We start from the raw sequence: 12,047 nt of genomic DNA, 5'->3' as shown, positions 1-12,047 counted from the left end.
CACCTGAGACTAATATAATATTGTATGTCAACTATTCTCAATAAAAAAAACTGAATATTTGTAGTAAGGTTGTCTGACGCACAAGGCAGCTGAAACAACCGGGTTGATGTCCCCTTTTAGAAGACAGCAAAAGGGGGCGCCTGGGTGGCTCAGTCAGTTAAGCGACTGCCTTCGGCTCAGGTCATGATCCTGGAGTCCCGGCATCGAGTCCCGCATCGGGCTCCCAGCTCGGCAGGGAGTCTGCTTCTCCCTCTGACCCTCCTCCCTCTCATGCTCTCTGTCTCTCATTCTCTCTCTCGCAAATAAATAAATAAAATCTTAAAAAAAAAAAAAAAAAGAAGACAGCAAAAGACCTAACAGACCTTGCCTAATGGGCTTAGCTGGATATATTTACAAATAAGTTTAGAAGTGCATCTTGTTATTTATGTATTCAGAAGGCATTTCCATTTTTATTTCCAACAAAACTAAAAGTGGGAGAATAAACATGTAAAAGTTAAGTTGATCAATTTGGAAACCCAAGGAAAGCTTATGATAGTCTCCTCCTGTCTGGGCGTCACCAGCGAGCCCTGTTTATACACCACCTCTAAGGCACGCTGCATTCTCACCAGCAAACATGAGGGACTAACCACAAGGAGGAAGTCCGGACGAGACACTGGTGGAAGTCTCCCAGCGTGTTCGATAACCAGGCACCACTGGACACCCTCTATAGCTTTCGGTTCGGCAAGGAAACCCAGCACTGGTGCATTTCCAGAGCGTCCTGCCTCGGGTTGATCAGTGTGTTCCCTCCCTGGAAAAACTCAATCTAACTTGTCCTGTCACTGCTCGGAAAGAGAAAATGGACATGGTTTTACAGGAAGATTTTCTAACTACTAATTCTATTCCGTTATTGGGGACAGGAGTAGTCTGGTCTTCTACTTCTTCTTGAATCAGTTTGAGAAATATTTTTCTAGGAGGATGTCCATCTCATCCAAGTTCCCAAATAAATAACAAATGTCATTTGCAAATGATGCTCCTTACATTAGAAAGGAAAAATTAAACATTTATGGTGTAAATTCCCTTCTAAGTGCCCCTCTAAGGGCATTCCAAGTCTTGATTTTTTTTAAATCTATTGTTGCATTTTAAATGTTTTCTCACTTCCATTATTTTCTTCTTTGGCCCATACATTATTTAAAAGTACATTTATAAGTTTCCAAACATAGGGGTCTTTTTGGTTTATTAATTTCTAGCTTTTAATTATAACACAGACAACTGCCTGTATGACATGAATCCTTTGAAATTTGAGGAAAGGTGCTTTTAAGGCCTAATATGTGGTCAACTTAATCTATATATGTTTGAAAAGAATGTGTATTTGCCAATGTTCTATTGGTCTACTAGGATCAAGCCTGCTAACTGTGAGTTGTTCAAATCTACTGATTTTTAAGTATGTTTTTTCACTTAATGAGAGAATCTATTAACAATTCCTACTACAATGAAGAGTTTGTCAGTTTCTCCTCAGAATTCTGAGTTTTCTCTCAAAAAGACTGCCACTGGGCACACCTGGGCAGCTCCAATGGTTAAGTGTCTGACTCCTGATTTCAGCTCAGGCCGTGATCTCAGGGTCCTGGGATCCGCTCAGCAAGGAGTCTGCTGGAGGATTCTAACCCTCTCCCTCTGCCCCTCCCCCCAATCACACGCGCACTTTCTCTTTCTAAAATAAATCTTTAAACAAAAAAAAAGGAGAAGAGGGGTGCCTGTTTGGCTCAGTCAGTAGATCTTGCGACTGTCAATCTCGGGGTCATGAGTTCAAGCCCCACGTTGGGTGTAGAGATTACTTAAAAAAAGTATAAGAATCACAAGACAAAAATGGACAAAAGGTACTAACAGGCAATTTAAAAATATGGATAGCGGGACACCTGGGTGGCTCAGTCGTTAAGCATCTGCCTTCCGCTCAGGTCATGATCCCAGGGTCCTGGGATTGAGCCCAGCATCAGGCTCCCTGCTCGGTGGGAAGCCTGCTTCTCTGTCTCCCACTCCCTCTGCTTGTGTTCCCTCTCTCACTGTGTCTCTCTGTCAAATAAATAAATAAAATCTTTAAAAAATAAATTAAAATGAATTTTTAGAAAAGATTTTTATTTATTTGAGAGAGAGAGATAGAGACAGAGAAAGCACAAGCAGGGGGAAAGGCAGAGGGAGAGGGAAAAGCAGACTCCGCTGAGCTGGGAGCCCAACGCAGGGCTCGATCCCAGGACCTGGAGATCATGACCTGAGCCGAAGGCAGACGCTTAACCATCTGAGCCACCCTGGCACCCCAAATTTGTACAGACTTTTTTTTTTTTAAAGATTTTATTTACTTATTTGACAGAGAGAGACACAGCAAGAGCAGGAACACAAGCAGGAGGAGTGGGAGAGAGAGAAGCAGGCTTCCCGCGGAGCAGGGAGCCCGATGTGGGGCTCGATCCCAGGACCCTGGAATCATGACCTGAGCCGAAGGCAGACGCTTAACCACTGAACCACCCAGGCGCCCCTTGTACAGACTTTCTAAAGGATATTTTGATAGTATGTGTCAACTGTTTGCTTTTTATATGAACCGGCATTTCTACTTCCAGAAATTATCCTAATCAGATAACCAGATATATATGTACAAGGGTACTCCTATAAAAATGTTAATCTGTAAATAAAATTGGGACTACCCTAACTGGCCCTTAATAGGGGCTTAGTTATCAAAGCATGTCCATACAACAGAAAGCTGTATACATTAGGGTCAGACTTACCTTCATTAGTAGATGTGAGAAGTTATTCAAAACACAATAAATGAAAAACGTTGGAAAACAAACATAAGGCCAATTATGTTTTACATAAAATGCTGTGTATATAAAGAGATACACTGGGCGCCTGGGTGGCTCAGTTGGTTAAGCGACTGCCTTCGGCTCAGGTCGTGATCCTGGAGTCCCGGGATCAAGTCCCACATCGGGCTCCCTGCTCAGCGGGGGGTCTGCTTCTCCCTCTGACCCTCTTCCCTCTCGTGCTCTCTGTCTCTCATTCTCTCTCTCTCAAATAAATAAATAAAATCTTAAAAAAAAAAAAAAAAACCTTTAAAGAGATACACTTACCTAGCTGTGTGACCTTGGGAAAACTGCTTAACCTCTCTCTATGCTTTGGTATTCTCTTTTAGAAGAGGTTCATGGCAGTTGTCTTGTAAGACTATTCTAAGGATATCCTATAGACTGTGCTCAGAACAGAACCTAGAACATAGCCATCATGGCTACTAGCTACTATCATCGGAACTAGACATAAATGCCTGAGAATATATACACACAATGTTATCCAGGGTTTGTGCTCTCAGATGGGGTTTCAGGTGAATTTCAATGTCCTTTTTCATACTTCGTATTTTTCTATATTGCCATTAATCTAAAATTCTTTTTTTTTTTTTTTAAGATTTTTTTAAAAAGTAATCTCTACACCCAACGTGGGGCTTGAACTCACAACCCCGAGATCAGGAGTTGCATGCTCCACCAACTGAGCCAGCCAGGAACCCCAATCTAAAATTCTTTTAAAGGCAGCTTCTGGGTCCCAGAATTCCCTGACAATGTTTCTTTTGACAATACTAGTTTTCCCACTGGCCACGGCATGTGATCATTCGTGGGTACCCATGTCCCCTTGCATCTTGCAACAGAAATCCTGATCCTCTGCTCCCTTGGGTACAGCTGACACCCTGGCCTGGCCTCCCTACCACCGCCCCTTCGTACCTTGTCCCTGCTACCCACAAGCCAGTAGAAGCCTTGGTTAAGCCCAGGCAGGACTGAAGGAAACATGACTGACTATCAACGGGCCTCTCCACCTTATCTAGTTCTTACCTTCTTCATCAATCCAGTCCAGCCACTTTCTTCACCTTTCCCTGAATAGTTGGTTCATCTCCACTTTGGGGTCTTTACTCCCATTCTTACTCAGGCCTAGAGCACTCTCTACCCTTTCCTCAAGGGCTCTTCAAAACCTAGCCCATCTCTTAAACCTCCACATCCTCCATAAAGTCGATCAGTAAGTACAGAACCCTCCAGAGGCTCAAAGAATATCAGGCAGTACACGGAGGAAAGGGTGGCGGATCCTCTCCTTCTGGTGTAAAGTGCCCGAGAGCAAATGCTTTTGGCCTGTGGGTCATGCGGTCTCTTGCAGTTATTCGGCTCTGCCGTGTAACACAAAGGCAGCCCCAGACAACATGAAAACGAACGAGCGCAGCTCTGTTCAAATTAAACTTTATTTACAGACACTGCATTTGATTTTCATGTAGTTTCCACAAGTCAAGAAATGAATCTTTTTTTTACAACCATTTATGAATATAAAAATCAGGCATCCACTGCATTTGGCCCTTGGGTGATAGTTTGCTGGGCTCTGTTCTATCTGGTTCAACAGCCTCACTTTTAATGGCTCAGTTGGTTAAGCATCTGACTCTTTGTTTCAGCTCAGATCATGATCTCATGGGTTGTGGGACTGAGCCCCATATCTGGCTCCACGCTCCGCAGGGAGCCGGCTTGAGATTCTCTCTCCCTCTCCGTCTGCCCCTCCTCCCACTCACTTGCTCTCTCGCTCTCTCTCAAATAAATAAATCTTAAGAAAAAAATGTGTGTCCAGGCATTTTATAAAGATGATTAATTGTAGGGCGCCTGGGTGGCTCAGTCGTTAAGCGTCTGCCTTCGGCTCAGGTCATGATCCCAGGGTCCTGGGATTGAGTCCCACATCGGGTTCCCTCCTCGGCGGGAAGCCTGCTCTCCCTCTCCCACTCCCTCTGCTTGTGTTCCTGCTCTCGCTATCTCTGTCTCTGTCAAATAAATAAATAAAATCTTTAAAAAAAAAAAAAAGATGATTAATTGTAGGTTTGCTTAATTAAACTTTAAATCATAATTAAAGGTGTGTTATAAATTCTTAATAGGCTTTCTTTCATGTTAAAGTTTGAAGCAACCAGGTTTTTATCCCTCGTTCCCCAAATCAACAAAGACACCTGAAATAAAATCAAAATTAACTTGCTTCATTGTCATCCCCTTCACTCCTTGGAGATTAGAATGATTTTCCTTTCCATCATAATTAAACTCTCATGAATTATTTTAGCAAGATGAAAATCTCCAGAACCCTAGCAGGCTGGGAAGTATTTTTTGGCGTTAAAAAAAGGTGGGGGGGGGAACATACTAGTACCCAAACACCAGCTTAAAAAGAAAGTCAAAGCTCTGACCACCCAACTTTTTAAAGGTCTGTGTTCCTCCCGCAATAGCAGGGAATACCTACTCCGATGACGTCAGTGTTGTAAAGCCCATTTGTAACAGTGAGACATCCCCAAACAAAGGATTTGGATCATAAGACAGAAATTATTTCAGTTTTATTTTTTAAGATCCTCCTATTCTTTCTGAACTAAACCAGGATTACATATTTGAGACTCAACAAAAATGTGCGCGAGTACTACGGATAGCAATTTTTTTTTAAATTACTCTTTTTTTTTCTTCTTTCTTTAAACCCCAGAGTTCGCATGTGATCTTTGCAGATCATCCCCTACCAGACTAAATGTATAATGTGCTTATGGAGCCAGAAGAATGTTACTGCAGAAACAAGTGAAGAATTCGGGTGAGCTTACAGAGGAAGGAGAGGTAAGAAGTAAATACAAGGACAAAGCTCCAGTCCTGAGATCACAATATTGGAGGGAAATTGATGACAAAAGGTGAATGAAAACATTTATTCTGCAGAACCAAAAACCATTCCAGTCTCACATTTCCAATACACATATCAAAAAACTAGCATGAGGAATTAATTTGACCCGGTTACTGAAATTCTTTATGAAGCACTAAACAACACTTAACCCCAAAAGATAAAACCTGGTTTTTTACATAATGTGTCAATTTTCACATTCCAGTCACTACAGTCTAACCAGCAGAAAGTTGACTGCATGGCACAAAAAGAAAAACCAAGGTTCAGTGTGTTCCAGTGTCCTCTGAAAAAAATGATCTCATTGCAAGGATGACAACAGAAGAGGGAGTGACCAGTATTTTCATAGGTCTGTCCTACTCAAGGTCCCCAACCTGCCAGGACCCACCAATTTAGTTTTATAAATCTTTCCCACTCTTTTCTACATTGTGTAAGGGAAAGGAATGAGTTGAAAAGGGATGTCATGTCCAACCTCCCGCCTAAGACTCACTGCTGAGGCCAGCTTTTTGTCCCCAAGTTCTCCAACCCCCGTGAGGCACTATTTCACAGCCGTCTTCTTAGCCCCACAAAATGGCTCCCTTTGTGCCACTTGCCCAGGACCCCAAGGCTGGCCGCACACGACAGCCGGTCTTGATCAGTGAAGAATAGATGCCCAGAAAAAGTGGACCTAAGCTTCCTACAAGCCTTGAGCAGGATCCCAGAAATGCCTGTATCCACCTTAAAAGAACAGTGTGCAATTAGCCGAGACAATGTGGACACCTTCCACCGGTTACAAACCCTTCCACCAAGTCAGGCAAGGGCTTGGAAAACGGTTCCAGTCCAAACACCCAGTGCCCTCTTCCCCAAATGCGGTAGTCAGACTGGCCAGAAAGGCCCCGGCTTCCCAGGTGGAGATAGTACGGAAGAGACAATGGATGTCTCCGGCCCCGCCCAAGAACAGGAACCCTCCTCCAGCTCGGGAACCCGGGCCAGCGAAGAACTCATTTGGCAAACGTCAAAGGGGGAAGGGGAAGAGGTGGGAAGCAAAGACCAAGGTCCGAAGGTTTGAGCGCAGAAAACCCACTCGGACTGGCTCACCCCCCCTTTCGTGTTCGGGGGTGGGCGCGGGAGGGGAAGGAGCAGGGGTCTTTCCTTTGTTAGCAGAGGGGAAGCACTTCGCAGAGGGCTGACGGCTGCGTCCTGACGGGCGTGGGGGTCGCGATGACCAGCCCCGACCGACCACAAATAACACCTGCCGGGCGGGCCCCAGTGGGTAGGAGCCCGCAAGACTCGATCGCTGCGGCCGCAAGAGATGACTGCCGCGCCGGGCGCGGGGCCGCCACCTGCCCCGGGCCAGAGGCAGAAGCGCGTGGCCGGGGGTGGGACAATGGGGCCTGATCAGGGCGCCCCGGGGGCTGCCCGGGCACCTGGGGGCCAAGACCACCGCCCTGCGGCCGGGCCAGCCGCGCCGCAAAGGGAAGGAAGCGAACCCTCTCCGCATGGCCTGACTACCGAAAGCCCGCCGCACTGCGAGGGCGAGCGGCCCCGGCCCTCCCCGGCCGACCCCTCGTTCCGGGGGAGGAATGAATGGGAGAGGAGCGGGAATCGGGCGGGGCCGGCGCGCGGGGCTTGCGGGACCGCACAAAGACGGAGCCGACGGCCGAGCCCCGCCGCCCGGCCGGGCACGAGCGCGGCGCCCCGGGCACGTTACCGCCAACGACCGGCCGCCCGGCCCCCGCGGCCCCGCCGGGCAGCGGCCCTACCGCCCCCACCCTCCCGAGCTCCGCACGGGGCGGGTGCGGCCCCGCAGCCTCACCGGGAGCTATTCCTGCTGTTGGGATCGACTCCCTTGAAGGTGGTGGTGGTGGTCATGGTGCCGAAGAGCGAGGTAGGCTGGAGCGGGAGCAGAGCGCTGAAAGGGTCAGGTCCGAGGGGCGCGGAAGTGCTCCCCACCCGACCACCAGCGACCGCTGCAGGAGCCTCCGCCACCGCCTGCTTCACCGGCCGCAGCCTTTATAAAGCTCGAAAAACACCCGCCCCCACCCTGCCGGTATTGGCCAATTCAAATAGCTTTTTTGTTCCTATTGGCTCCCTGGAGTGCCAAGCATCGTGCGGGCACCTTGATGGGCTGCCGTGGCCCCAGCTCAGCCTAAACCCGCCCCCTTCCTGGTCAGGGTAGGTCTTTGGAAGTTCCCCCTCCCCCACCCCCAAATCTCGGTGATGATTGGACAAAGGACAAACCGGCCCCGCACTGGGCGCAAGTTGTGCTCGCTGTCACTTAAGAAAGTTACCTGACCGAGGGAGAAGCTCGCCCTGGGCGAGTTGGAACCCACAAGCCGAGGACAGATTTGTCTTTACCATTCACTTACCATTGCCTTACTCATGGGGAGATATAGTAAGGCATGCTCCTCAAGGGATGAAAATTACTGCCACAAATTGACATTCATTGAATACCTACTGTGTGTCCCATTTGGAAATATGACCGTCTCGAAACAGCAGCACTATGAGTCAGCAACAGAAAGCAAGCCAAGATGATCCCTTTTAAAACGAGTCGAAATTCTTCACATTTTAATGTTATTATTTAGCTGTCATGGGTGGTGCATGTACTAGACCAAAATTACAGTCGTTCCGATTTGAGGGCCTGTTCCAAGGCTGGTTAATGCTCGGTGGTGGGGAACAGTCACATCCCTTGCTACCAAGACTGTGGAGGAGCCCTGGCCTCTGCAGCTGTTTATAACCCTTAAGTCATGACTCTTCCACCTGTCTGGGTAAATCTATCCCTGCAACAAATGCAGACAACACTTGGAGGGCTCAAGAATGGCTGTTTACAAGATCCTAATAGGAAAGCCTTGAGCAAACAAGGATGGAGGCCTTCCCATGTCGTGCATGTTTCCTCAAGGCAGACCTTTTTCAATATTTCCATAAAAATTAATCAACATTCCTCCTTGTGTAGCCTCCTCTTTCCTGGCAGTTGGAAGCTTCTATCCTTTTCATGAAAAGCCAGAGAGAAGTTCTCTTCTAGAAGGCATGGATGATGTCTTTATGTGCTGACCACTTGTTTGAATTAAAATCTTCCCATTCTTACAGGCTGGGCCTAAATTTCCAAAACTTTTATTTTTAATCATTTATTTTTTCCCAAAACTTTATTTTTTTTAAAGATTTTATTTATTTATTTGACAGAGAGAGACACAGCGAGAGAGGGAACACAAGCAGGGGGAGTGGGAGAGGGAGAAGCAGGCTTCCCGCGGAGCAGGGAGCCCGATGCGGGGCTCGATCCCAGGAACCTGGGATCGTGACCTGAGCTGAAGGCAGATGCCCAACGACTGAGCCACCCAGGCGCCCCTATCACAAACGTTTTAATAATCTGGGGGCGCCTGGGTGGTTCAGTCGGTTAAGCGTCTGCCTTCAGCTCAGGTCATGATCCCAGCTCCTGGAATCGAGCCCCGCATCGGGCTCCCTGCTCCGCGGGAAGCCTGCTTCTCCCTCTCCCTCTGCCTGTCACTCCCCCTGCTGTGCGCGTGCTCTCTCTCTGTCAAATAAATTAAAAAAAAATTTTTTTAATAATCTGAAATTGTCTTTTATGTGTTAAATGAGGGGTTTGGACAAATCTCCCGGTGGGTCCCTAAGTAGGCTCCACACCCAACATGGGGCTTGAACTTACAACCCTGAGATCAAGAGTCCCTTGCTCTATGGACTGAGCCAACCAGGCACCCCAAGGTGGGTCCCTTTTGGCCTAAACCTTTGAGTTCATACTTGACTTGCCCGATTTCCTCCCTCCCCTGTATTATAAAAGACAGGTTGGTATGGCAATACAGCACTAAACTGGAAATCGAAAAGCCTAGGTTCTGGTTCTGCTCCCATAAAAAACACTTCTCCCGGGCGCCTGGGTGGCTCAGTTGGTTAAGCGACTGCCTTCGGCTCAGGTCATGATCCTGGAGTCCCAGGATCGAGTCCCACATCAGGCTCCCTGCTCAGCAGGGAGTCTGCTTCTGACCCTCCTCCCTCTCATGCTCTCTGTCTCTCATTCTCTCTCTCTCGCAAATAAATAAAAAATTTAAAAAAACAAAACATTTCTTCCATGAAAGACACGTTTGGGTCATTTATGCTTTTTTTTTTTTTTTTTCCATTTATGCTCTTGAGCCCAGTTTCCTTATCTGTAAATGGGGTTAACAACACCTATTTTAAGTTGGTTGAAATGAGATAATTTTAAGAATGTTGTACTTGGTAGGGGCGCCTGGCTGGCTCAGTCAGTACAGCATGTGACCCTTGATCTCAGGTTTGAGTTCCAGCCCCACATTGGGTGTGATTACTTAAAGAAATAAAATCTTAAAAAAAAAAAAAAAAGTTGTACTTGGTAAACTAAAGCTTCCTATTAGAGCTGCCCCATCCTGGCTGCACATCAGAATAAGCTATGAGCTTATAAGGAATACAAATGAATGCCAGCCCTATCTGAGATATACTGAATTGGAATTTCGGTTGAGGGGGCAGGGCGGGTAGAGTCTAACCAGGGATATCTTTAAGAAGCTAAACAGGTCACATGTGGCTTCAGCTGAGAACCTTTGCTTCAAAGGTAAAGGATCAGTCCCAGGGAACCCTTTTAATCTAATGATTTGTAAAGAAGAATAAATTATGTAAAACAGATACCTGATCAAAGCCATTTTAGGCAGGCCTGTTTCTGAGCATTGTATTTTAATGTAAAATTGCCAGGGGTATCTGGCCAACTCAGTCGGTATGGCATGTATTCTGGATCTCAGAGTCATGAGTTCAAGCCCCACATAGAGCTAACTTAAAAATAAAATAGGGGTGCCTGGGTGGCTCAGTCGCTTGGGCGTCTGCCTTTGCGGCTCAGGTCACGATCCCAGGGTCCTGGGATGGAAGCCCTACATCGGGCTCTCTGCTCAGGGGGGAGTCTCCTCTGCCCCTCCCCCCAACTCATGCTCACTCGCTCTTTCTCAAATAAAATCTTTAAAAAAAAAAAATAAAAAAGAATCCTGCCTTAAAGTAAAATTGCCAGAAATTTCCAGAATAACAAGCCTTCCTGTTTACTTGTTCATGTCCTACAACAGTTTTGACTAAAATCACTATACTCCACTTTTTGCTACAAGTTAGAGATTTGGGGTAAAACAGATATGATAATGACCTTTGCTCCAGACGACCAACTCAACTGAAAATGGGACATTAATAAAATTACAGTCTGTTCAAAAGATCAACACAGATCAGATCAGGATCAAAAGATTCAAAAGGATGGCTGCTCTCAAAATGATGAAGGCCCATCATTGATTTGTAAAATACATATTGAGGACTCTAAATCAATACAAAATTTGTTCTGAACCCTTAGGTTGACCTAAAAACCTAATGAAATATTAGACAGATGAAATCTTATGACAAGGAATGGTCCAACAGCTATTTCATGACTATAGCAATGTTTTTTGGGTTTTTTTTAAGATTTTATTTATTCATTTGACAGAGATAGACACAGCGAGAGCGGGAACACAAGCAGGGTTAGTGGGAGAGGGAGAAGCAGGCTTCCCGCAGAGCGAGGAGCCCGATGCGGGGCTCGATGCAGGGCTCGATCCCAGGACCCTGGGACCATGACCTGAGCCGAAGGCAGACGCTTAACGACTGAGCCACCCAGGCACCCCTATAGCAATGTTTTTCAAACGTTTAGGAAGCAGGATCCAAATATATAAACTAGATGAACAGAGCAGCTGTGATTGAAACCAAGCGGAGGGTCCGGAATCCTGGCCCTTTCCGCTTCCCCGTCCCTGGCTGGCCGTCTCTCTACTGTCCTCTTTTGCACAACCCCATGGTTCCGGGCAATTTCAAAACCACTGCCCTATATGGATGTTCCATTTTTCACCTGCTTTTTAAATACAGTGAAGGGGAGCATGAGCAGTTATCCATACTCTGCATAACTTCTCATGTCTTTAAGCAGTAAGTGCCCCCTGATTTCACTTAGTCCCATGCTTCCCTACTATATTCCAAGTACTAGTCTTCCATTTGTAATTCAATTCAGAAAGCCTAGTAATCAGCATTCCCAACAGGTTTTTGTAAACCCAGTATTCTCAGAATTTCCTCAGAACACAATGTATTTTCTGAAGCAGGTGGCAAGAAATTACTATTTAAAAAAGGTCAAAAAATGTTTAAAGCCTTAATAATTTTCCTTTAACACGGACAGAAATCCTGTTGGTTTTTAAATTTGTTGCTGGGTATGTGGAGAGTTTTATTCAAGAATGCAATGTACAACTTACTCAGAATAATCTGGAAGTTGTTCATCTCTTGAAGCCTACTAAGGTAATAACTAAATTTAAACGAAACACAAAAATATGCACTGACATAGCGTCTCTTAGCTCTCAAGCATCTGTTTTTTGCCTTGAATGTTACCAACTTTTTTCTGAATCTCC

At 46.2% G+C, this 12,047-nt stretch overlaps 1 protein-coding gene and 1 long non-coding RNA gene across 2 annotated transcripts in view; one reads left to right on the top strand and one right to left on the bottom strand.

The window, feature by feature from the left end:
* LOC102731316 (uncharacterized) overlaps positions 1–6,317 on the top strand; it is a 19,932-nt gene extending 13,615 nt beyond the window's left edge. The window contains exon 3 of the long non-coding RNA XR_433879.3: positions 5,485–6,317. This is a non-coding gene — a long non-coding RNA (uncharacterized LOC102731316). The remainder of the gene's footprint in view (positions 1–5,484) is intronic.
* The window catches only part of JPT1 (Jupiter microtubule associated homolog 1), a 19,147-nt gene extending 11,514 nt beyond the window's left edge, over positions 1–7,633 (bottom strand). Inside the window, exon 1 of the mRNA XM_081804536.1 lies at positions 7,460–7,633. Within this exon, the coding sequence (XP_081660662.1) occupies positions 7,460–7,515 (56 nt within the window). The 5' untranslated portion in view covers positions 7,516–7,633. The remainder of the gene's footprint in view (positions 1–7,459) is intronic.
* Between the last annotated feature and the right edge of the window lie 4,414 nt (positions 7,634–12,047).

This window comes from Leptonychotes weddellii, chromosome 15 (genome assembly GCF_054177405.1).
Source record: "Leptonychotes weddellii isolate Sample4059 chromosome 15, ASM5417740v2, whole genome shotgun sequence".
Lineage (NCBI taxonomy): Eukaryota > Metazoa > Chordata > Mammalia > Carnivora > Phocidae > Leptonychotes > Leptonychotes weddellii.
The sequence above is the reverse complement of the archived record's forward strand: the minus strand, read 5'-3'. Positions and strand labels throughout refer to the sequence as shown.